A 27,283-nucleotide genomic window follows, 5' to 3' on the forward strand; every position below is an offset into this window, starting at 1 on the left:
GCGGCCTGTCCAGCTGGCCCACCACTGCATCCCACACACCTGCACAAATCGCTGAGTCCGCGTTGCCAAAGCACCTGGTGCACCTGGCCCACCTGGCCACTGAGAAGGGAGAAGAGAACAAGGACAGGAAGGATGAGTGGAGGAAGAGAGAAATCAGATCAAAGAAGCCCAGCCGGCAGCACTTCCTAGTGTCTAGGGCTGTGCTCTGGGCCCTGCGCAAGGTCCTGGGGAGGAAGCTGGACTGGGGCCCCGTCTCTTCTCTCACGAGAGGCGTCCATAAAAAGTCCATAATGAGATTAAAGGATCACTTTGTAACATTAATTTTTTTATTAAGAAGACAGATATTTTATAGTTTTTTTTCTTTTTTTCTCTTTTTTGTAAAAATGGTATACATGAACCAATACAAAATGTGAATGGGAACATGTGGATATGGAGTTTCTTACACCGTAACATTGTTCATGTACACCTTAAAAACAGAACTGGCCTAAGGGGAAAAGTGAGACGTCGGTGTGACTAAAGAACAAGCTTATTTGGCATCAATTATACATCCTTCATTATTTTATATTCCTTTAAAAAACACAAAAAACAAGTTTGTTCTTTCTTCACTCTAAAAAAAGTGATCAACCTGTACAAAGTAATACTCAACAATACATTTCAAACAGTGCACTGTATACTTAAGAAAAAATACATAAACCAATATACAACTAAAACCCATAATTTCCTGTTTTTGCTTTGTTTTATTTTTTTTCTCCAATGTGTGGGGCCTACACTTCGCAATCTACCTGAGACGGAAAACACCAATCGAAACACATGAACCTGAGACAGGTCAACATTGTAAGCCATAAAGTTACATCAGGAACACCGCACTACTGTACACTTTTCAGAACAGAAAGATGGGGGGTCCCCAAAATGAGATGCCAATCCTGTGAGCAATGCTAGGTTTTGTTTTTTATTTTCCTAAAAAGAACAACTGAAAAAACCTGCCGACAACATGCTGAATGGTTCTCACCCTTCAATATGGTTATGCTATGGTCAGAATGGGTGCTAAGGGCTCGGGATAGAGCTGCACATTATAAAATCCATTGAAAACAGGATGTTCGTTGTGGCTTTTTGTCTTGGTTAAGCGCCTTGGGACAGGAGAGGGAAAACAAAATGCTGCTCGTTATGGGATTTCTTTCACATACCAGTCCGTTCCCAAAAGGCCCCGAATCGCAAATGGTTCTATCAAAGGTTAAAATAAAGACAGGAAAAAGAAACACGCTTTCAAAAAAACAAAGAGTTGACACTTTTTCTCCCTTAAATAAATCAGCATAAATTTTTCACATAATGTAACAATAGTAAAAATGCACCTTGCAAAATCCAAAATTACTCACTGAAAATGTTATATAATATATATTTTATATATATATAGATCTATCTTTTTTGATGCCATCTTTCCATAGGGACTGTATTCTGGAGTCTGGAGCCTTACCAAAACATATGGTAAGAGTTTAGGTTTTTTGTCCTTCAGGACTACTTCTAGATACCCTAGACGTACATTTCTTTAAAAAAATGTAAATAGTAACTCGACTCCTCTACCTTTTCCCAAGGTTCCCCATCTCAGATATGTTCCCGGTGATGCATTTTAGTAGCGATGCACTATGGCTGCCGTCATGCGAGGATCAGTAATTTTTTGGCAGATGGTTCTTAAGGCTGAGGAAAGAGGCCAAGGCTAGTGTATGAAAGGTAAAAAGATAAAAACACTCACATTTGAGTTTTGATTAAGTAACTGAAAACCCCGACATGCTGTTTTTCCACCTCTGCTCTGACCTTTGGCGAACTGAGATCGACAGCAGACCAGGGTGAGAACACCACTGGCCCTTCGTTTGTACCTCCTGCCTTGGTTAAGCCAAATCTGAAGGAAGGAAAGTTTCACACGGACTCGAGTTGGAAATCCCAGCATGACAAATATCTGTAATATACAGTACATGCAGGCCACATCCTACTGCCTTCCTAACTAAGCACAAAGGAAAAAAAAAAAACTGTTCCATTCAGTCCTTTGCCCACCACATGGACTTGCTTTTTCCTACAAATTAGTGAGAAGTAAGGCCGATTGGGAAAGGTGATGGAATCATTTGGAACAGAAATAACCAGAGCAGAACTATCTTTCCCCCCTCCCTACTTCTCCTCCTGTGGCAGCTCAAATTTGTCCACTTATGTGAAAGGAACAGCCCTCACTGTCAGGTCTGTTTAGGGCATTGAAAAAGGAGGAGCCCTTTCCACCCCAAACCTTTCTGGACAGCGTGGGGTATCTATACTGAGCCGTCTACAGATACAGAATAAAGACAGATTCAACCTCATTGTGACACACCTCACTTGCAGATAACCCTGTACAGTAATGTAGTTCCACAGCAAACAGAACATTTTCTGAATCACAGTCTAAGTTTCTAGTCTTCACTGCTCTAAGTATTTGAAACATGGGCAGCAGCAAAGAGTTCTCATTGTTCACCCAAATCTTTACAACAACAGAGAAGAATGCATTATGGATACACTAAATTCTGAACTATGAAATCTAAGCTGTGCTGGTTCTCCTTTCATGAAACTGAATTTTGAACAGAAAGCAGTTACTTCAACAATGAACAAAAAAGTAAAAACAATAGCAAAATAAGGGGGAATAGATTCTAAGGAATCCCAGCAGGCAAATTCCAAAATGGGAGATTTTGGAAAAACAAATAAAAAGTTTTGGGGGAAAATATATGCAGACAAAGGGAAAAAAAGGAACACAACAAACAAACAAAAAACAAGGCACAGAATTTTCTGCAGTCTATCCAAACTAAATCCAAGCAGCCAAGTTTGACTTGGTAGGACGAAATAAAAATTAAAAACAAACAAACAATAAAAGAGGTGTCAAACAGCAGAGTGTACTTTTCAAAAAACATTTTTTTATACAGCAAAGCCTTCCCAGTCTTGCACCTTTCCACCCATTCATAAAAAACCACACGAATGTCTCGCAAGTTCCAATATCACTGTCTCTTTATCATCTAAATAGGGCCAGTTGGACACCTCATTGAAACAGAAAGGCTGATCTAGATGAAGTACTCTTTCTTTTCTTCGGAGTTGTTCTGTCCTCCTTCTGCATTGATTATAGCTGTGTCTGCGTCTGCTGCGTCATCGGCTCCTTTGGCTTCATGAGTGAAGTATGTACCTGAAAGATGAAGGGGTAAAGCACCGTGACTGTCTGATGGCCTCTGTGTAAAGTGGTACAGAGATGGCAACTTGCTTTATGGCCATCATCAGCCGAAGTGGTGTGCAGGCAGCAGAGGGGAAAAAACAGTTGGAAGAAGAGAGCGAGGTGGGTGAGACAAATGGGGATCCGGGGGCTCCAAAGGCACCACTCCAACTGAACCGCTGCGATATAATTCAGCAAATGAGACATTAGAGCAGTGATTATGACCAGAGGATGTCAGCAGAGGAGGACGTGAGTGGGAGCTAAAAATGCAGAAAGCTGGAGAGCTGCTGACTAATGTATGAACAGTAACGCATACACAGGACCAATGACCAGATGTGTGCACGGACATAGTTAAGACCAAAGCAAGAAACAGCAATTAGCCAATAAATGAATTAGGGCCCTAATGATGGTCTATCGTCACCTCAGGTCGTTTACGTGAGCCCTGTCTCCTGTCCTCATGAATCATCACTCCTTACCCGTAACTGAGACTGTGCTTGAACTTGCACAAGCATGTTTGATTTTCTTCTGCCTTCCGTTTCAGAGTGGGTTCCAGGTGTAGAAGTAATTTGATATTATGACAGCTATAATCAAGGCTTGGGGTCTGCCTTAAGCAACAAGTGATTCTCACAGTGTAACTCTAGCTGGACCCAGATTCATGGATTTGCTAATTGGCACAGCCACTTTACAATGACAATAGACAGCAGTTCAAAGTTGGTGACATTCTTATCACCAAGTCCCAACCATTTACATGAAGGAAGACAAGGACTGTACCTCAATATGATATACAGGTAGAGTTTACACTGTCTGTCATAATCGAATAACCCTCTTCCCACTACATGCTCTATTTCTGAAGACTCTGAAGTAAAGATAGGATAATACTTTTGCTGTGTTTTCAGAGTGACAAATCTGAGAAGGCAGGCAGGCAGCAATCTCCGTGTCCTCTTTCCTCAGGTGAGCACCGCACCTGCCCTCTGCCCCATGGCTCTCCACAGCTGCGCCCAGACTTCTGCCCTGCTCTCTGGCCTTACTCTCTGGCTCTGTCAAACTCAACCCCAAGAGGTTGTGAGTCCTCAGCCAGTCTGCCTCGTGGGTGTGGGCAGAGGGTGAAGTACGCAGAGCACGGAGTTCCCAAATGGCTTTACACCCCAGACTGGCACTTTGCATCCCAAAGGTAGCTGTCAATCACCTTGCACTTCCATTGCTGTGTTTAAGGGACTGTCCCAGACCCAAGTTTTTTAAGCAAGCAGTATGCAAGTGCCTAGAATTCACACCATAGGAAGCTCCACAAGGTCACTGCACAGTGCCTCAGAAAACCAATTGAGAAAGACAAGGGCCAACAAAGAAAGACTGAATTACCCGGAGGGGAGAAGGGGACCAGAGCAGCACGGGGCAGAGAGGAGAAGTGTGGGGAGATGGTTGCCGGCCCAGACTGCACGGTTGGTAAGTGTGTGATTAATGATAATTTAAACCAATTGCACTGATCATTTTAAAAATACACATTTATGTGGCTCTTAAAACACATCAAGCCAATGAAATGGTCTAGCCACTGTGACCCCCTTACCTGGAGTTTGGGGCCAGGAGCAGGGCTAGTCTACCTGCTCCCCAGAAAGCAGTAGGTCACCAGTGTCCTCCTTCCGTTTGTATCGGGTTCACATACACCTTGTGCACCAGCCCCAACTCTGTGCTTTTTACTCTATCCTCAATGAAGGATTATAGAGTAACGCTCTCTAAAGCTTTATACATAGAGAAAACCCCAATCAAAGAGTGCTTACTACTCCTCAGCTCTCATGGTCCTAATCAGCAGCTGCTGAAATTTCCGTTTTTTTTTTCTCTCCCTGTTTCAGGAATCGAGAGGCTATGCGGCCACATAAACCAAACTGCCTATCAAGGACAACCTTGTAAAGCCTCTGAATACAGGGGCGGTGCTGACACAGGCCTCCTGTCTGCCAAAATACCTTGCTTACCTTTATGTCTGGCAAAATAGCGCCCCAGAATGATGAGCAAGCACAGCATGGCGAACACCACCACGGCCACGACCCCGCCAATCACAGCATGATCCACGGCCCTTATGGAGCCTTCTTCGCCTGCTCGAGAATCTGTTGAGATCAGAAGAAGAAGAGGGTGTAGAGCGCATCACCAGACACCAGAAGCCCTGTGCCACTGCCTCCAGGGACAGCGGGCACCTTCTTTTTTAATGGAGTAGTCAGAGAGAACAATCTGGAGATGGATCAAGTTACAGGAGCAAGCAGACTGACCTGTGTGCAGTGCTGAACTGATCCGTTCTCCCCACAGGCAATTTCACTGTAGGCAGCACTAAGGCATACGGAACAAGCTCAGGGAGCAGGGGGAGGGGGGAAAAACAGAGTCCATCCCGTCCTGACTGGTCTTAGCGCTCACTGTGTCTGTATCCAGTTGCAGGTTCTATTAAGGAGGCCAACCTTACTAAGGGTGCTTGGAAGGGCACCTTTAGGCAGTAACAGGCTGTGGAGGGGAGGCCAGGTACCCAGTGACTTATTCTCTGCTAGGCACAGGCATAGAAAAAGTAAGGAGCTTCCAAGCCACAGCTGCCTGGAGATAAAACAAGGATTATGAGACTAAAGACAAGTGACATGCTTGCCACATTTAGGATGTATGAGGGAGTAAGCCTCCATCTAAAACCTAAAAACTCATTTCACAACAGACAGCAAGGAATACTTGTCCATCGCCACAGACAGTTCTTTATTTCTTTATTTATCTATTTAACACTTCCCAATGCAATTAATTTTCCTTTATAAGCATCACTCCCTCAGGATGTCTTCTTCTGACTGAGGAATGACACGTCTGGCTGGGGAACAACTCTGAAACGAACCCAGAATGAGCTATGGCAATGCAGAATGGATGTATGGCAGTGTAAACACTTTTAATTTAGGGCTGTGGCTACACCACCCCTTGCTGAAATCCTAATGGCACCCAGGATTTATAATGTAGTAAAAAACAATTATTCTCCTGTTGATTAATACATTAACATTTTGGAGTAGAAGCTAAACCATTGTCTTCTTTTTTTTTATTGAGTCAAGTACGACACCTCCATTAAAATGATTTACTAGCTGTACCTTACAATTTAAGCACAGCAGCAACAGAAACGGTAAAAATCTTTTAACTTTACATGATTTGTGAAGTCATATGTGAAGGATTTACCATTTAAATCTTTCAGTACAAGAAGCACACGGCCTATAAATCTGTCCCCCTCGCAGTTGCTGGACGCCTAAGAGAAATGCATTTCACCAGGAAGACTGAGAGTGTGCAGATTCGAGTCAATTTTTAAGGAAGATTTATCTCTGTCTCTCTCCAAAGGACAGAGCAAATCTCTGAAGCCTCCACCTCTAATAATATTTGAAGTTTATCGATCAAGTGTACAGATCCGTGACAGCTAAAGGTAATGGTGCTCTTTTGAGCTGAAACCTGATACAACGCTTTCAGCAGGAGGGTGTGATTTACACTTTCTATTGATATTTCCAATTCTGTTCTGAGATTAAGTACTGAAAGATGTGGGGAAATAACTCCTGACTGAGGGGTCCATGGAAGGCACATTAATTAAAATAATTTAAATTAAAAGTTGAAGTATTTAAAGTGTTTCATTAAGTTACCTCTGAAAGGACTGAGAAAACCCCAATACCCAAACCCAAACAGATATACCACATTGGAGGCAACCGCAGGCCACCCAGGACCACAGGACAATGGGAGTTTAATTGGAGACTGGAGATGGGGTGGAGGCAGAGTGCACTGCAGACAATTAGCCCACTCCATGATGTGCGAGCCCCTCCAGCTACACGTCTCATAAGCTCGACTTGAAATGTGGTGGAGAGAAATCTCCCCCCTCGGCCGAGAGTGTTGCCTATTGCAGATGCAACAGCCTCAGTGTCCCTAAAGTCATTTCAACACAGCAGAACAAAGCCATGAAAACAATTTTTCCTTGGGAGACAACAGAGCTTGTTGAAGGAGAGCACTCCCCTTGAGATGCTGCTGGACGAGGGGTATCTACCGGAGGACAGCATTTTCCACACTGGAGACTCTTTCCCCAACTGCACAAATTCAAAACTGCTCACAGGGAGACAAACCCAATGGAAAAGCTAGCAAGTTGTGATTTCCTTAGGGAGCTGTCAAAGTAAGGGATCTTGTGGGAATGAGAACTAACTCATCTCCAATTGCCAATGAACTTCAGGCCTGTTGCAACACCAGGGTCTTTCGATTGCCTCAACATCCTAGAACTTTGTGAGGAAAACACAGTGACGTTAGCCACTGAGGATGGGGAATGTTAGGTGTCAGAGGCAAGAGGCGAAGGCAGATCCCAGCCCAGGAAGAGTGAGAGCAGAGGGAAGCTCTGAGAAGCTGTCCCAGGTACAAGACCGAACCTGGAGAAAGGCACTCTCCTGTCCACTGCTGAAAGACTGCCTCCTCCACGCCGAGGCACAGGGGCATTCTAGGTGTCTGAGAGGGAAGAGAGGAAGCGGGGGAGGGGAAGAGAAAGAGGAGAGAGAAAGGGAAGTGGGGAGAGAGAGAGGGAGAGAAGCTCTGTTGAAGAAAAACAAAAAACCTCCTAGGACAGTATCTGTGGGATTAATTTCTTGAGTCAAAACTATTCATTTGACTTTTGCTCCCCATGAACATCAGAGCTACAGATGCTCAGTGCTTTTTTTCCACTGCACTTTGCCCACATTAAATACCTGGGTTCTAGCTATCTTCCCCACCCTCAAGAACATACATATTTTAGGCACTTGTTTATGGTAATCTCTCCAGCTATCTTCTGATACTTCGATCAGAAAGTTTACTACCATCAGTTAATCAACAAGACGCTTTCCTGCCTTCAATTACTGCAGATGGAAACAGAAAGTAAGGGATGTTTAATTTACAGAGACCCTGCAGGTTGTCAGCGTCGCCTCTCCACTTCCTCCGGGCCGCCCACCCCTGCTGAGCTGCTGGAGGGATGGCAGGAGCTGTAAGGACTCTCCAGCACCGGCGAATCTAGGTGTCCCCATGAAGAGCTGTGCTGTTTCCGGATTCAACTCACTCCTTTCTTCCCGTGGGTGGGATAGGGAGGCGTTTCCATGGAGCTATTGATTTGCTCCAGTTTGTGGAAGATCAGGGTGGGAGCTGGTTACCTGTTCCTGTGGACTGGTGCCTGGCTCATGGTATGAAGTGGCAGCCCAGTTACTGAAAGAGGTGCTGAGCTAATGGGGTAAGACACAAACTGGAACCTGAAGGAGACACGGCCACCAAAAGGAGCACGGCTCTGATAAGGTCCGCCGGCGGTTTGGCTTCTCCTGTTCCGCTCCCAAAGCAAGAGCTCTGGCCAGTCCTTGAGAAATTACTTCTAAATGAAAAATTGGGCATGTCTTTGACTTCCACCATCATCTGAAGGCCCTGCTCCTGTTGGGGTGCAGACCCTTTCACTCACGTCCCGGAAGCTCTCCTGGAATGTCCTTTCCAGATTTCCGGCTCCTTTTCTCAGTAAGATCAAGAAGAAAACGAAAGAGGTAGACTCTCCAACTGCCCGGTTTCTACACAGGAAAATAAATGTGCTTCACAAAATGCCTGCTCCTCAGGCAAACGCACATGTCCTCGGTTTAGAGGTAACGTTTTCTTGTTCTATAACAGCCTACAATTGTTTCTCTCACTTAGTAACAGGTGTTACTTCTGGGACCAAGATTTGCCCCGTTATCCTGAAGAGTAAAGTTACGTTTATGCTTGCGGCATAAATGTTGTTCCAGCCTGAAGAACCAGCATGTTTGGGTGACCCTGGCAAACCGCAGTGAAGAATCCCATCAAATCATTTCACGTGTGATCTCAAGGACGTTAGGCCTAGTCCCTGCAGGAGTCTGGTCTTTTGCGCTTTATACATGTCGGGAGGTGTCCATGCGAGCTCAGAGTTGTGGCTCAATCCTCCCTGCCCGTGCTGCCTCATCCTGCAGCCACGTCCATGGCTCTAAGCATGACATGCGTCTCTGTAAGGACAGATCAGTCATGGACAGCTTAGTACTCGTGAGTTAGCTTTCCAATTGGCAAAAAGCTAGAAGATTTGGTTCCAGGTGAGCATTTATTTGCACACTGCTTGCAGAATGTTAAGTTAGCGACTGCAGCACGGGTCATAGCTTCAACCCCTGGGTTCACGTGAGCATCACAGAAACTGCAAGGACAAAACCATTTCAAAGAAACTCCCAAGAGGGATGGCTCACACTGCTCGGACTTCTTTACCTTGGCAGGTAACCTGGCTCCATCCACCTCTCAGGGGCACTATGAGGGAGAGGTTCTAAATAGCGCCTGACGATAGTGGCTGCTTGCGGACCAGCAGTGTCCTCCCTCCCGTTAGGGGACTCCTCTGTCTCTCTCTCTGCTGGCTTTCACTGCTCAGATTACCTGCTAGTCATCCTCAATGCAGTGCTCTGCAGCGGCGCAGCAACAGATCTGGTTTCTATGGCTACTACACCACCTGGCAGGGACAGCATAACACACACTGCCACGTGAGCACCTTAATCATGGATCGTCGTAAGACTAGGAGCCTCTGCCACCAAAGGCAGGGGTCCGTGGAGCCCTGTGTATCCTGGCCAACAGGGACATTGGCAGGAAGTCACTGAGCAGAATGCTCACTGTGGCTGCACCCTGACCACCCTGCAGCCAGAGGCCAGTCTTACACAGTAATGAATACACAGCACAACAGAGGGTACGGGCATGACAACCACCTTGTGCTGGCCTTCTTTCACATTTCCAAACAGTCCTGGCTCAGGCTATAAGGTGTATTTAAAAATTTGGGGAGAGTTAGACACTCTCCTTAAAGGCTCATATCTATTCCTTCATGGGTTACAAACTACCTTATGCCTCATCTTAAAAACTAGGAACATGGGGAGGTTCTAATGACATCAGCCCTCCCACTTCTATTTATTGAACAATTTAGATGCTCTATTTTCTGCGATTTCACCATCTATGGCTCATTGGAGAAGAGTTAGAACTGTTACACTTTGCAACAGTTCTGTCACTTTGTTTATTTAGTTCTAGTCTCTTGCCGGCTCTTAAGGCTTGCTAGACAGGTCGGTTTAATGAAAAACTCTTAGAAACAGCGCTTAGAATGGAACGACTGCCCCCAGCCTCCTAGGGCTGAAGGAGGGCTGAGTCTATGTCAGAAGCAGCTTAGTGGTCACGATGTCACTGCTGCTTCCTGCCAGGGAGGAAAGAAGTCTGACAGTGGGTCTTCCAAATCTGAAGCAAAAACAAAATCTGACCTCAGAGACAACATAAAACAAACCAAAAAACCTAGCACCATCTCAATAATGTAGCCACTCATTCTCATCGCCTATTGTAGCCCCCGTCATGGCAACAAAAATAAGTGTGCATTTTAAAAAGCACAACTTTATTACTGAAGGGGAACAAACTGAATGGCATGCGCTGACAAAATGCCACATTATTTGCTAATCCTAATATGTTATTCTTCTTTAAGATTTGCTTTTCTCAGCACCAATTCAATTATAGATGCTACAAATCCTTCTGACATTTAATTCCCTCTTGTCAGAGAGTAGTAAATGTATACAGTACATGCACGGCTTTCCCATTAAGATGTTAATATATATTGGAACACACTAGCCTCTATGCAGTGTGCCCTTTCTCTCCTGTCTTTAGAAAGTGAAAGGGAAGGAATAAATGTAAGGCAAGAAAATCATGAGGACTCCTACACAGTGTCCTGGGCATCTAGCACTCCTCGTCAGCGGCATTTCATTCTTGCAATGGAACTGCAGCTACACTAACATTTTAAAGGAACTCTGTTGAGCTACTTGAAGGAAAATTGCAGTCAGAATTATCATCCTTGACACACAGAGCTCAGTATGTGTTCATTTAAATCAGAAGTACTGTACACAGGCTCTGGCTGTACATTGCTGTCCTCAGTGAACAGAATTCGAGGCCTCACAGCCTTTTACTGCTTACATCATCCTCCGGAAATGGGAGTGGAGAGAAGATGCAGGAAGACTTAATATCTAAGCTCCTGTGGGGTCCACGGGAAAGTACCCTGGACTTGCCATCAGATCTGCGGCAGAAACTGGGCTTCACTGTTGTCTGCGACTTCAGGCAGGTCACCCAGCTACTCTGAGCCATTGAGCACAGTCATACATTCTCAGAGGGTTGTTTTGGGAGGTCAACATATTGCTGAATACGAAAGTGCCTCTCTGGCTCAGTGTTTGGCGTATCACAGGTACTCTGGAAGTGTTTGCCAAATTTAAATCTGCTACAATAAAGCCTAAGGAGGGCTTCAATCCAGTCCTCATCACTGACTCAAGGCAAATACTCATCAGCTGTTTGGGGTTAAGGGTTGCCCTGCACACTCAGCATTGTTCTCTGATGTTGAGATGCCCCATAAACACTTGCCAAGTTGAGGTGACCGAGCCCTTTCTGATGCAGAACAGCACAGTGTGACTGATGGCCTACCTGTCCTGCCTGTGGTCAAGGCTGAAGGCCACCTAGTCCAAGTTATAATTCAAGTGTACCATTTGAGTATCAGGATATTAAATACTTGTTGTCAGCTAAATGTAAGGGTAACTGGTGTTTTTTTAACTTTGATTTTTCTTTGCTTCAAAAGCAGAAGACTGATGGATTTACAGGGACTTAGTTACGTTTGACCAACAGTGGAAATGACTTGATGCGGCAGGATGCAATCCTCCCAAGACCCTCTGCATTACCAGCGAGACCACACGGCACCCTCGGAGTCCTCCCTGTCTACATCACAGTAATAAGGGCTTAGAAGGGTGATGCCTTTTCCATTTGAAGCTTCAGGGAGCACTGAAGATGGTACCAGAATTTCCCTTAAAGGAGTATATATCTGATAAAGAGGTTAGAGTTGGAAAGTATTTTCAAGCACACACGTCCCACTAGAACATTTCTCTGGGAAAGGTGCTTCAGTGGACCTCAGGCATTTGGGGGGGGGTGATGATGGATTAATGAGTATGGTGAAGTCACCCCAAAGCAGTGTCCAACCTGCAGAACTAGCATTCACATTTTTCTTTGTATCCTGCCAAGTTTTTTAGGAAAATTTCCTGTAGGATGGTCTTCTTCCTCCCGTGTGAGAAATAGCAGCATGTTGGATTATGGGAAGATCAGTAATACGATAAAGTTCAGAGTCACGTTGTGAGAAGATCATGGACAAGCTGGCATGGACCCAATACGACTTGTCAGCTAGTGCCTTGTACTAAGCAGAGTTTTAAAATGAGGAAATCTACATGTTTAACCTCCACAACCCAACACATTCCCACGGCACTCAGAACCATCTCAGTGGAAAACTAATCCCATAATTTAGGTGAGTCGGGAGAACAATGGCACAGAAAACACCCAAGCAAAACTTAAGGTCTTCTTTGAAGGGAAAAGCTTGATTTAATGCTGGAAGAGATCTACCCAGGTCGGTTAGCACACGACTCTGCACCCTCGGGGCTCTGGAGAGCTCGCATTGCCCTCCTCATTCCCTCAGTGCACAGGCTGAACTGAAAAGGGTACAAGAGGAAAAGAAGTCCCAAGACCCCAGAGCAAAGGAAGTCTGGGTTTCACTGGGGAAGAAAAACCACTTTAAACCAAAGTCTCTATCTCCCGATAGAGGAAGGAAGACCTGTATGTTCAAATTCTGACTGTGTCTTGAGTAAATCACTTGATCTCTGGAGCCCTAGTTTCCTCATTTGTAAACTGAGACAAACAACCCTTCCTTAACAGTCTCACAGGGCTTTCACCCAAACCTTCCCATGTCTGGCTCATTCTCATCCATTGGTCTTTCTGTACCAACAGCTTCCCTGGTGAGCTTTTCTAAACTAGCCTCCAGCTCTTCCCAGCCCTCCACTCTCATTTTACCCAGTTTTGGTGTTCTTTTACACAGCATTTGTCACTGTCCAACACTGTCTTGCGTTCTGAGCCTGTCTCCCTCCACTAGAATGTAACTATGCAAGAGCAGGGACCTGGCATGTGAAATCTACGGCAGCTCTAACAATTGTGCTGCGTGAATGGAGATCGAACAAGGTCATTAATACGTGGGAGAGAGCTTTCCAAGCTGTGAATACTACACGGATATGAGTAAAGAATACTACACTTTACATTTACAGGTCATACCTTGCACAGGTCTGCACAGAGCCAAGCCCAGGTGACGTTTTACCCTCACCATCATTATTAGTCTACCGGGGAAATGAAACAGCCTCTTCGCCAAATCTGAGCCACGTGTTAGGTGGCGGTTAGTTAAGAGAAGAGTCCCTCAAAATGCTGTGTCTACTGACAGCTTCTCACAGGCACTGAGGACACTCACGATAACTAAAGAATCACGTATCCCACCCGGAACTGATCATCTGGATCCAAATCCCTTTGAGTTCTTCTGTTATTTCAATTCAGGCGCTATGGTTGGCCCGTGTTTTCTTTGTAATCCACTTAAGGCACCAGAGTTGGCTCACCGGGCTGGATTCTTCCTTGACACCTGGCATGGGTTTTCAAAGCCATTCAGAATTTACCCTCCACCCATACTTTCCTATGGAGTGTGAGGGAGACATTGTAGATTTTTTCAAGATTACTTTCTTGTTTGTAGGGCAAGAGTTGAGAACATTTCTTGGAGAAGCATGAGGGCTCTGGAGTTCCTTGCCTGTGCCTTTGCTTCAAAAGCAGACCACCGACGGGTCGTTTTGATTGTGCCAGAGGGCAAGGCCCTGGCACCCGAGTTCTTAACACCACACTCCACTGAGCAGCCCCCGAGGCCCTTGCATTACTGAGGCAGTTGGAGACTTTTTTTTTTAAAGTTTAAAATAAAATAAAAGGATAGATATGCTTAAAGCTATTCTATTCCACATGGGTGGCAATAACCACCAGCTGTCACCAGGAAACAGCAGATGTAATTGATAAAACAATTCAAAACTCTTGTGAGTCTATTATCAATAAAGTTAACACCCAAAAAGTAAATGAAAGGGTTCAAAGTCAAACTGGATAATCTCCCCAGGCCTGCCAATAATTAAATCACTGAACTCCACACAAGCATAATTTCTAATTCAGATTAAAGAGGAGGATCCGCTGGGCAACTTGCTTTGCTGGGTGAGGACGGAGCACCGTATGCTGCCTATGAAACTGTCATTAGCTGAGGTAACAGTGGCGAATGGTGGGTGGGGAGGGAGAAATGGGGGTGCGTAGAAGACAGACTATCATTATTTTGAAGGCAATGCAGAAGATAACATTTATTCATAATAAGAAAAGGATGAAATCTCCAGCTGAAGAGAACAAGAATGAGTGGTAACATTGTTCACGACCACAGTTTGGCATTAAACGTGCAGCACCTACTCTAATTTATGGATGTTTAAGATGGGCGTTGGCCCGTTTGTCTTGTCTTGTAATTGAATTCGGTCTCTAGGCTACAGGAATTTGAGAAGTTCATCCTGTTTCAATCAATATGATCCCCTTCAGTGACCCATTTCAAGACAGCTTCATAAAAATAATGTATTTTGTTTTAATAAATTTAAACACTATGACAGCTGCTCAATTTTTATTGGTTGTTTTTTTCCCCCTTCAGATGTGTCTTTGCTGCTGAGGGAAGTCAAGCACACAATCAATAGTAATTGATTAATCAGCATCCCCTTTGAACAAAGGTGCTAATCAGTTTTTGATTAGTTCATCAGACCAGACACGGAGGCAGCCCGGCCCTGACCTGACAGATCATCGGTGTTCCACAAGACTGATGGTTCCTGAGTGACACGTGACTGCTGCGCTCCTGGGGGGCAAGGGGGAGGGGACACTGTAATTATTAATTTAGCCAAATTATGATGAACACAAACAGTTGTTGGTTTATTGCTCCTGACTTAGGGGTGATTGATACACTGCATCAGGGCTGCATCTGACTCGGTACAGAGCTGAGAGACCCAGAGTATTTCTTAATTGATGATGCTGGAGGAAGGGGTGGATGGCTGATTTCATCCCATTTTCCCAAGGAGGAGAAAAATTACTTCCGCATATCTGAGTGATCCTTGTGGGGCTCATTTACCAAGAGGAATCGGGCCCAGTGAGGACTCAGCCCTGTCTTAGGACCCTTGAGAGGACCCAACTGCCATGGCCACTGTGTCAGAGTGGTTTTATTCAGGGTCAGGATCAGAACAGAGAGCAGAGCTTACTTATGCCGGCCATTACATTCTATGCAGGGAGAAGGACCTATCTACTCTTTTAAGAAAATCAGGCTAATGTTTTTGCAGTTTCTCCAAATATGAAACCCTTCCTTGGTGGGCTGGCTATCTTTCCAATCTTCTATTTATTTACCTATGTACAGTCATTGGGGTTTAGTATTCATTTACTCATCCAGGTACCAACTGTGTGCTTACCATGCAACAGGCACACAGCAGTGACCAAAAGTAGTATGTCCTCCTGGACCTTCCACTCCAGGAGGTCCCACAGCTAAGCTCAGACTGGGACATACTACACAACAGAAAAACAAAGGCATCCCTGGGGTTTGACAAAAGCATACAGCAGGCAATGAATCAACTGCATGTACAAACACTGGGTGGTAGGTACTATCTTACTCTCTCACTGGGTAAGACCTGTATTTAATAGTTTGCCTCAACAACCAACTATTCGAGGGAGCTGCAATGAAATGATTTTCAAGGAGGGACAATATGGAACCCTTCTTTCCAACAGACTGGAGTAAGCATCTATAATCCTATGTCTTAGTTTCTCCATCACGGGGGGGCCTTCCTTATTAATTTATTAAGAAGTGACCAATCAGCCCTGGCTGGTGTAGCTCAGTGGATTGAGCCCGGGCTTGTGAACCACATGATTGCAGTTCGATTCCCAGTCAGGGCGCATGTTTGGGTTGCAGGCCAGTTCCCAGCAGGGGACTCACAAGAGGCAACGATACAATGATCCTTCTCTCCTGCTCTTCCCCTCTAAAGATACATAAATAAAATCTTTAAAAAAAAAGAAGTGACCAATCAACATGTATAAGAAGCTATGGCTGGCTGGCAGTGAAGCCCTGCGACATCACGGGAGCTCACATAATTGTCTAGCCCTGAGCATTTAACCCCCCTCCCCCTTCAGGATATGCTTCGTATTCTGGATTAGTAACACCTAGATCCTGGAATCAAGCATGAAACCTACTTTTGCAAGAGCTCAGTGTGCTGTGAAAAAGGTCTGAGGTGGATAATTAGTTTACATCATGGTGTGTGACAAAACAATCGCCTCCCTTCCTTCCTTCGTTCCCCTCTCCGACTCCCACTCCTAAGATTGCTATGGCCTGGCTTTTCTAGTCTACATAACAGCAGTGAATGGTCAATATGAGTTTTTTTAAAAAATAAAGATCTTGTCTCATAATCCAACATCCTTAAATTGCTTTATAATGAATGCAATAAAATTTCTCCTGAACCATTATATATCCAGAACATAAAATTCTATTAAGCCACTGAATAGAGTGGCTTTTGTGCAATCCCCAAAATGACTTGACCTCTGCTACATATAACCCGCTACCACAGGGAAGAGAGGTGGGCAGGGAGGAAGAGAGTGTTAATAAAAACTTATTTTTATTTAGTGTCAAAATTCACAATTGCTAATCAATTGCTCGATAAACCAATGGCAGATCTGTAAAAGTGGACAGAGCACCCACAGGTTGGACACTGCAGTGCCTTACCTAATGACTAGCCCTTACCTGAGAGGTCCTCACTGTCCAGTTCTTCTGCGGAATTGGGCAACTGAGTAAGGCCTTACAAGTAAAAACAAATCGTTTTTCTTTTCATTCCTCAAGGGACATAAACAAAACACTTAAGAACTGAGGATGAATTTCTTAAAAACATGAGCCAAATCTCTTGCTATCTCTTTCTTTTTTGGATAGCTTGAATGTATTAAGATGTAAGTACATTTCTCCAATCATTTAATTTTGTTATTGATACACAATCAAGGCACAAAGATTCCTCAGTCTCCACTTTCAAAGCACATGAAACATGAAGGTGAATGTTTAAAAGCACTCATTCATAACAACATGCAAAAAAGAAAAATAAAGCCTGATTGTTAGCTGTTGATGGTCTGATATCTCTCTTAAATACAAATATATTTAGATGTTACATACTGATTTAAGTTCGATTTCACATCTTACTGTAAGTGGAAATCCTTTGCCAATATTGACAAATAGTTTATAATCAATTTATGAAGATCTTGTATCACTTGTTTCAACATGGTGCAGCATCTGCTAACTGCAGGTGATGCCTTCCTCAGAAAAGTCTGATTTGCAAAATGAATTACAAAAGAAAATTTCAAAAATCAGAGGTATTCATGAAAAACAAAACCCTCAAAGCTGAAAAAGCAGTTAGGTCAGGAGACAGTTGAGTGGGGGTTTGATGTGCCCACTCCCCAGCCCCCACCAGGGCTGGCCCTCTCTGGTCTGAACTAAAAGAGGTAAAGAGAAGAGTGGAGGGAGACGGCTGCTATTTCCCTGCACTTTGTTTATTAAACAGCACAGAATGTGGGGCACTCAAGGGGGCCTTTTCCTGTTCCTTGATGTCCTGCCCACACTCCTGCCAGACTGCTCCAGGTGTTCTGATTCGCACAATTCACTCCCATTTCTGTAATGGGATTTGTCACTTCTGAGGACATTTGTGGACCCATTAAACCGCAAGGTCTTTGAAGAGAGGGGAATATCATGTTTATTTTTTCATCTTTCCCTACTCTTATAGCCAAGCACAAAGTATATGCTGAGTACGTGTGTGCTGCATTAACGGTTTGGGAGGAACACTCAGTGCACTACTAACCAGAGCACAAAAGCGGCCAAAACAAACGCTCTGGCAACAAGCAATGCCAAACTCATTGCACTGTTTTTAAAAATACCCAAATTAACAGAAACACTACGTAGAAGTAGTCAGTAAAAGCCTGGATTTTGTAAGCTGTTTTATAAACAAGCCAAATGAATACTGTAGCTTGGTTGGTGCCGTGAGAGGGTGTGGTAATATCATCAGCTCTGGAAGATTTCCATCAAGACCTGTGGATGCCAATATTTAAGGGCAGATGCCAATTATAAATGGAAAGATTTTCAATCCATGAATGTTCCCAAACTATGAATTTAGGTAACTAAAGGGAAAGCAATGAGTAATGTAATAAATCACAGAAGTAACTGAGTAGAGATGCTATGTATTTGTTCTAAAATGTGATTGGTTGAAAGTGTTTCTATTTCTAATATGCTTTATCCATTGTATAAAGACTGATGAATGCAATTATTTGAGTAACTGTTATAAATGGGCAACATAAAGTACTTCTCTGCAGTTACTTATGAATTCTCAGATGGCTAATCCCTCACCTCTACGTGGCCCAATGAATATCAAAGCATTCTACATACGTGCTTGGCGCCCAATGAACCGTGTTAAACAAGGATGTTTCAAGTAGGCAGCAGTACTGCTCAAGGTTTGTTTCCTTGGAGAGGGCACTAGAAAGCTAATTTTAAAAAATAAAGACAAATATGTTTATGAAATATCACTGGTATGCAGTTCTCCATTAAAAAGCAACTGACAGTTGATACACACCTCCTAGAGACAAAACTGTCATTTTTAACAACGTAAACTTGAAAATATACCAAGTCATCTGCAATCTACTGCTGAAATCTACTTCTGAAAGTAGGAAGCCATTTACGTTAGTGGCATTAAACTTGTTTCTGCACTGCCATTGTATTTTATGAATCTAGAATCTATAGTGCTCTGCGATGGTTGGATCATTTCTGAATAAATACAATTAGGAAGAGTTTCCTGAAGCACAGAGTGCACAAGTGACGGCAAGCAAAATTTACCTCCTAGAACTGCTCTGACTTAGGCAGTTTTCTTCCCTGTTAAAAATTATACACCTCTCATTTTCTCAAAGAAGAAGACAAAGATGCATTTTATAAATCAGAGAACATTCTTCAAAAGGAATCTTCACAACTTAACAATAAATAGGAAAGCATTTCTTGGGTTTTCTTTTTAAATTTCCACATTGAAAATCCTTTTGTCACTTCTAATTAAAATGTATTCAACAAATTTCTTTAAATGTTGTTAAACAAATGAAAGTTTACTTCAGGTCCATATGGGATTATTTTAGCAACTGATAAAAGTCCTAAGGCGCAAACACAGTCGCTGACTGTGTGCACTGCCACTCGTCCTGTCTGCAGAGACCCTATCTGGCTTCTTCACATGCTCGATATAATGGCTGCAGAGCCAGCCTCTTCAGACAGCGCTTCTGGGGCCGGTCCTCCTCCTCCTCCTCGGCGGCAGAGACCACTGGCTTCTAAAAGTGCTGTGATTTTACACTGGGTTAAGGAAAACCTCAAAAATTAGAAACAGTCAGAAATTCTAGAGATATGTAAATAGGTTCAAAGTCAAGGGCAAGTAAAATCTGAATGTCTGTGGGTTTAGTTCATCAGGGTTTCTTTTATCTTTTCTTTTTTAAAAGAGAATTTCAAAAGAGAATGATCGAGTAAAACCTCTAGGAAACAGAAACTTAGCCCACGGGCCCTGGCACCATTCCCATAATGGAAAAGTAGGAGATGGTCTCTCTCTTCCCTAAACAGTATACATCTGATCACTTGGCCATATTATGGAAAATGTTACTTCCATCACCAGCCATGAAAGATTTCAGAAGCCCCCGGTAGTTTTAATCTACAAGCTCAGTCATCCTGTTCTTTCTGCTTTGTCAGCTTTTGTGGAGTTTTTTCCTTCTTCCCATTAGCAGAAATTTGGTTCATGCAGTTAGACAGTAGCACATTGTTTCCAAACTGCATATCTGGGCTGAAACGCAATCTTCAGGTTCTGCAGCCATTCGTAACCCTCTGAGGCTTTGTGCTGGAGGAGGACACACAATGCCTGCAGTCCCTTGACTGAACGGCGGCCTTTGAATGCCACAGTTACGCACTCAGAGAGATGTGCATAGAGCTACATACACAGATGGCGGACATAGAGGTTGTAATAATGCGCACTGCTGGCTATTTTTCTTTGAAATGGGCTTCAGAGTTTTCCAATCAAATAGAAAGTAAGATAAGAATTTCATGTGCTTTTAGAATTCTGCCATGGCTTGTACTACTTTTAAAATAACTCAGGGAAAGGGAGATTCATAGCATAGTTACCTAAGGGCAGTAGACTAGGGTGTAAACATATTGAAACCACAAGTAAGAGTGAAAAGTTATTTCAGAGGGTATCCGAGTGTGTGTCTTCCCACAATTACGTACTGAATTAAAAACTATTTAAATACTCATTTGGAAGATCTAAATTCTTGAGATTGTCAGCATCTAATGTATCAAGAGGTGAACAGCAAAAGGACAGTTAGATTTAAAAATAATAAAATAGGAGAGGGAAAGTGGGGCAGGGAGGAAGGGAGAAAGAAAGGGAGAGAGGGTGAGAAGGAGGGGGAGAGAAGGGAAGGAGGGGAGAGGGGGAAGGGGGGAGAGAAACAGAGAGAGAGAGAGAGAGAGAGAGAGAGAGAGCTCTAACCCAGAGGAAGCCAGCTGACTGCAGTGCAGCAAAAGCACAAGCACTATTCCAGACCATGGACATGCTGTCACCCAAAACCTCACACAGGGGAGGTGGGTGGGGGATGGGAGAGGGAACACACAGGGCAGAGAAAGAACAAGGCACAAGACACTTACAGAGAAGCGTCTACATTTGAACAAACAAATAAGAACCATCACACACACTCACACATCAATAACCATAATACCTACACCACCCATGCTTTAAGTCACTCATGCATTTCTGCCATCAAGTTCAGACCGGGTGGTACCAGGATTTGGCAGTGTTTTTTGCATTGCTCAACATGCACATATAACACAGGATTCTTCCTGACCAGGCCTTAAGGATGAGCTCCAAAAATACAAATGCTCAAGATCCTTATTCAAAGAAAATTCCTTCAGTCACCCTAGTCTAAAAATTCCATTCTTACACTCATATTTATCTTTACCATAAATTAGACCCTTAAAAATACATTGTGGCTGATTATTGTTTGGTTTCTTTTTGGAGAAAATCCATTTGATTTTGATTCATGCCCATGCACTTCTAACCTTCCAATACATGCTTGTTATCCCAATCAGATATTGGTAAGAACAAATGGTCAACATACACAAACAACTGGTATACTTCATACATACTCTAGCAACACAAGCTTGAATAAAATATTTTAATGAGTCTTCAAAGGAAAAGCTTTCTGTAATTTTTTCCTTTTTAATAAAAGAGAAATACAGAAGGAAATCCAGTATAAAGACAAGTAAAATTGTCACACCTGGACGGACTAACATGTCTTGTCATTTAAGTTGCCAAGTTATCAAAGCACACTTTTTATGCCCAAATCTCCATAATGAATGCAAGTGAATCTAAGTCAAATGGTTGCTGCACCAAAGAAGCTGGATTTTAGCTGTAATTCAGTCAAATAGAATCAGTTCTGTATCTGTATATTTCTGCTGTACTCCTATTACAGTTTCTCTACTGACAACTGACCTGGAAATTCTTTAACCCTTCTGTTAAGGAAAATTTGAAATGTTAGTTTGGCTCTCATTAAAGCTCTTTGCTATGGGCTGGAGAATATGCTGTTTAAAACAGTGGTTGGACCCCTTTGGGAGGACAGCTATGAAAATTTTAGACAAGTTGGAGAATGTATTCATAAATGTATTATATAGGGATCAACCTGCACTATCATTTCTATCCACTTGCTGTTAAGGAATCATATATTTAATTAAAATATATATACTTTCTTTGTTCTCCCCAAGTTTCTTGGCTCTAGATGTAGTTCTCAGGCAATGACAGTAACATCCTACTGAGGTATCAGCGGTTTAAACACTGTCCCTCAACTAATAAGGGAGCTGCTGCTGCTCACAGCACATAGTCGTGTTTCCCGCCAGACCAGTGCTATGAAATTCTACTCCAAGTGGGTCTGTATTATGCCACACAAGGAGATCCCCCTCACTCTGTAACTCCAGAGAGCAAGACCTGATAAAAAATGGGGTCTAAAATCAGGACTGGCCCCGAAGTAAACTTCTCCTTTTTCAGGTCAGGGGGCATATTTCCTACTTTGAACACCCACCCAGCTCCCAGGCCTACCTCCATTAGAGTCACAAAAGTAAGTGGATTGTATTGAAGGGACCTAGAAAACACAACTCTGGAGTCTTAGGAGATAAGATGATCAATAGTTCTTGAAAGATCTCACAGAATTCAGGAATCTTATAGTTACATTTGACCCTGAAGTTAATTATAGGAAGCTCAGAACTTACAGCATCTTAAAAAGAATAGAACAAAATGTCTTGAACTATGTTGAAATAGCCTTAAAGCTCTGAGAATAATCGATAAAAGTCAGGAAGTGCTCAATTAATGATGAAACCTACAAATAACTAAGCTTAATGGAGTGCAAGGCCTGCAATGTAACAAGCACTATGGGGCATTAACCTTAGAAAGGGGAAGTTTTATACCTAATTGATTTCTCATGATTGTCAGTGTATTTGGCCCTTTAACTTATTTTACAAACTTTTCCCTTTGTGCAAATGGCAGGAAAGGGCGGAGTGAGCTAGGAATGAGATGGGGAGGGCCTATGATGCTAAATACCTAAGTTTGTTTTGCTTTCTCAGAATTCCTCATCAGCAATTCCAAATGTGGGGGTGATCAGCGAGGAAGCATCAAGGCCTGACCTTTAAGGCCAGCTCAAACGGGACAGGTTTTGCTTAGGGGTTTCCAGTGGTTAAGTCTTCAAATGTAGGCCTATTTAAGGAAGCCAAGTCTGTGCTGGGAAGTGATGTTTCTCTAAAAGTTGAATGAACAGTAGAGGGTTGGCTGATCACCTCTTGTCATTTAAACGATAGATTTCAACCCTGTACAACATGCTAACAGATTTAGGGAGGGCTTTACCAAATAATTCCCTTGGATTCAATAAATAAAATTCAGCCCATTTTAAAAAAAACTAATATATCTGTCTCTGAGCACGATATCAGCATGGTTAGATTGGAGATTATTTAAGTAATAATGTAATCTACAGATGAAACATGATTCTAATTTTCTGACTGGAGAGACATAAGAAGTTAATAGACTTATTCCAACCTAGGAACTCTTTCGTGGACTTGGGGAAAGGATTTCCCCATACCCCATTCTGAGCCTTACTCTGTTTTTATCACCTTTTCTTTAAAATCTTAACTGAATTTTAAATATTTTTCCTACAAGATACCCACATACAAGTTATTTTTTAAGTCTAGTTTATAATGTTAAAATATACATATGGTGTCATTCTTGGCATGGAGACCTTTCCTGCTGAATGTTAGCATAAAATGTCGTTGCACATAGAGATTAAGGGTGGACCAGAATGGGTGTCTATCTGTGGAGGCAAACGCAGTTAGCGGCATAATTACAAGAGGAGCAATGATCTTCCTCATCACCACCTCGTGAATTTAACAGGACTCTCCCACCCTTCAGTCTCAACTACCAAGTGACCTAAATAACTCCTCTTCAAAAAGGACTCTAGCCTGTAAATAAAGAAAGCAACTGGACCTTTAATTCGGATGCCACATTTCTAGGCCAATTTTAGTTTTGTTGAAGTCCCTTGTAGTTCAGTGTCTGGTGGGTTACATAACTGAGGATTACATGCACCTGAAGCTGCTGCCATTCCAGCCAGCCAGTGAGGAGGAGGCCTCACTTCAGGCTGCAACCATTGGCTACTGAACTCACAACAGAAATGACAAGACAGATACATTTCAAGCCTTAGAAATTATAGTATATTTATGAGATCAGTCTACGTGAAACACGATTGCCCTTGAAGACTACATTGCTTTTTCCCAGGCTTGCCTTGCCTCTCAGCAGTGCTGAGAAAGTAGATAAACAGTAATGTGATACCAACCGTGAACTGCCGGTTCTGTCGTCGCCGTTGTGTCTACAGACGGGAACAGAGGATTGGAGGAAGGGAAGAAACAGGAGGAACGGCATGCAAAAAAGGGAAAATGGAAAAAAATGGAACAGATAATATATGAGCAAGCTTTCAAAGAACATTGCGTGACAAGCAATAATAAATGAAAAGCAAAAAGCATTTGAAGTGAGTTGCACTGTTTTAAGACATGCCTTCAGCTCAAAGCTGCGAGCTAGTGAGGAAAACAGTAAATTCTTTGGTTTTGGGGGTCTTGCCAGGACACAGCTCCTTGCTAGTCAATAGTCAGGGGAACATGCAAAGTGATGAGAAACACCAGTGCAAACTCAGTGACTGGTAGAGGGCTCTTAATGCATCAAGGCTCAGGTCTGTGACAGAAAAGCTCACTCGCTGGCTACACAACGGCTTCATACACTCAAACATTGCCTTTGTTTTAACCCACCCATCCAGGCACTCAGAGTCATGACTGCCAATTAGGCTTCAGTGAATCAATTTCACTCTTCAGATCCTTTTATAGCTTTTGCTCATTAGATGCCTGTAGATAAATATATGGGTTCAAGTTTTCCATCCAGTGTGCTGTTTCAGCAGAGTTCAGCTGGAAAGTTCAATGGATCAGGAGGCCATGGGAATGAACATGTTAGAGGTTTCCAGGTTACTTTCTACATACATACACCCCACCCTCCCCACTAATCCGTTCTTCACTTTGCAGACCTTACCTAAGTTACAATCTAAAAGCAAGAGTCTGTCATGGAAACACACTCAAGTCCACATAGTTTGCCAAATCCCACTTCTAATCATGTGACACTCCAAAAATCAAAGCCTCCAGCCAACCCTTTGCTCCATTCAGAACCACATTCACTGCCAAATGCACTTGCTGTGGAATAAAACGTGGTTTGTCTCTTTTACTTCTTGTTCTGATGCTGTTCAAGTTTTTTTCCATCTTCTACCAGGTTTCAAAACTGCGCCTGCCTTACTGGCTCCTCTTTACTGGAAATTCCTCAAGGGGCTTAATAAATTTTCTCTTTACTTTCCACTAGAGGGGAACCGGAATAGATATCTAACAAAATGCACAACCGCATTCTTTTTCCAGAGTCATTTTAGCACCACTCCTCTAGCCAACTTTGCACTGACGTCAATCTGCCTGGGCTACTTTTAATTTCCAGTCCTCTACCTCTCTAGCGTGCTGCCTTCCACTGTCCCCTCTGGCAAGGAAGGAGAGGCAACAGGGGCCCAGGAGTGAGTCATCTCTAGCTGAGGTGGGAGTTGGGGTTAAAACTGCAAGTAGTTACCTGCCCTTTTTTAAATATAAGGCAGGTATTTAGCTGGTAATTATTTTTGTGAGTTTTGAAGATTTCAAAAGACTCTTATGGACCCAACATAGGCAATGTTTAAATGCGTTGGAATGCTAAACATAACTTTTTTTTTGGTCAAATGAGCCTGATGCTTCTCATTTATAAATGACACAGGAATTCACACTGGTGGTCCCCTTCAGTTGGCATACTGTGCTTAGGACTCTATACCATGAAAAATTTAGAGTCCTTCTAAGGAGTAAGAATTAACCAGAAGTGGCCTCTCAGGCCACTCCATTGTAGCTCAATGTAACTTTTAACTGGGTTTTTGAAGAACAGATATAGGAAATAAAGGCATAAAATACACCACATAAGAACATGATACTTACAAGTCAAGTCTGTATGCATAAAATAGTAGTAAAAAAAAACACCTAAAATTGTATGGTTGAAACATCTCTAGGAGATTCTCATGACACAGCTGACACATCTCCTTGCTGGAAACATCCAAATCAAGTCTTGGTTGGAGGTGCTTCCAATTGGAAGGGCAAAATCAAATGCAAATTTGTGCAGAAACATTTATATACATGTTAATACATTTTGTAGCTAGGCACTGGCTGTTTTCCAAGATTTAAAAAAAAGCAATAAACACTTTGGCTCATTATTTTTGCAGTAGGGTTTCTAACATGCTTTATTTTCACCAGGTAAATCATTAGTATAAAATGAAAGAAAGGGGGTGGAGTAAAAGCTAAAGGTTAGCATCCTCAAAAACAACAGCTTAGCATTAACCAGTGACTCCCCGATTTACTGTCTTCCTACATCATACCATTACGTTGGCTTTATGTTGAAATTAAACTAGGTCAAGCCAGACATCCGTTTCCAGGTGCGTACTAGAAAATAAACAAAGGGAAGTTCACAGTGTAGCTTGCTTCCCCATTCTGGGGAAGGGAAATCCATCAACTGCACCCCAAAGGGGAGGAAAAAAACATGCTGAGAAGGAAAAGACACATTCTAAAACAGTTAAAGGCAAACACATTCAAGGCAAACAACACAGGTACCGCAGCTGGTAATAGCAAAACCATGACCAGCAATGGAGCAGAGGCCGCAGCAGAGACATAGGCTGGCTGTGTAGGGAAGTGTAGGAAAGGACTGAGGGTGTAACTGGGGAGTCACAGATGCCAGTCCTCTATGAGCACCTGGCACGCTATCTGAACAGAGGCTATTTCAAGTAAAGAATTTAAAAATAATCCTTTAGAAGTGACTTTGTGCTCCCCACAGGAAAGCATAGTGACAGAATCGAAATTCTTCTTCAAAATTGCCTTATGACTTCCTGCAGAAACCACAGACGCCCCCCGGGCTCTGAGTTGAATGAAGCTCTGTGAAGTAGGACTATATGGGCATCTTTATCAGAGAACCGGAGAGACGTGCAAGTCTGCCCTGTGCATCAGCTTGTGGGGTCACTGTATGGTCTGAGGACATTCTAAGTGTACAACAGGCAACATGCGGATAGTAAGTTTTCAACACAAGTTATAAATGCTGAAAAATGAGAGTGGCTAATTGCCCTAACAAAGGCTTTTTCAATGACCTTGTTGCTGCCTTTCATGAACCATCTTTGAGCTAGGCCTGTGAGAAAAATAGGTTATAGAAAGTTGAGATGGACTTATGATAGTGCAGGGTTAAAAATTAAAAAGGCTTTGTTGAGCTATTGTCTCTATTTTAGTTTTAGTTACAATGAGGACAAATTTATTGTACATTTATCTTATACGGTCAACACAAAATAATACAGTGTTCTTGAAGACTCAGTAAGTGTGTACATTCTTAATAGTTACTGTCTCTAGCTGTTTTGTGAGTGTAATCAGACAAGGTGTCCAAGGGTGAGCCTTCCACACTGCTCTTTGAAAGATGTGCATTTCACTAAATACTGACTTTTTCCCCTTTCTCT

The 27,283-nt window shown here is 43.0% G+C and overlaps 1 protein-coding gene across 5 annotated transcripts in view; it reads right to left on the reverse strand.

Annotated features, from left to right (window-relative positions):
* Positions 1–373: 373 nt before the first annotated feature.
* Positions 374–27,283, reverse strand: part of CADM1 (cell adhesion molecule 1) — a 387,902-nt gene continuing 360,992 nt past the window's right edge. For 2 of the 5 annotated variants that reach the window (XM_037065661.1, XM_037065659.1), the window contains 4 exons: positions 24,032–24,064; positions 16,863–16,916; positions 5,173–5,304; positions 374–3,184 (listed from right to left, as the gene is read on the reverse strand). In XM_037065661.1, coding sequence (XP_036921556.1) covers positions 3,066–3,184; positions 5,173–5,304; positions 16,863–16,916; positions 24,032–24,064 — 338 coding nt within the window. In that variant the 3' untranslated portion in view covers positions 374–3,065. The remainder of the gene's footprint in view (positions 3,185–5,172; positions 5,305–16,862; positions 16,917–24,031; positions 24,065–27,283) is intronic. The other 3 variants (XM_037065664.1, XM_037065660.1, XM_037065663.1) reach the window with 2 other exon arrangements.

Source organism: Sturnira hondurensis, unplaced genomic scaffold (assembly GCF_014824575.4).
Source record: "Sturnira hondurensis isolate 20B ecotype Veracruz unplaced genomic scaffold, ASM1482457v3 Scaffold0015793, whole genome shotgun sequence".
Lineage (NCBI taxonomy): Eukaryota > Metazoa > Chordata > Mammalia > Chiroptera > Phyllostomidae > Sturnira > Sturnira hondurensis.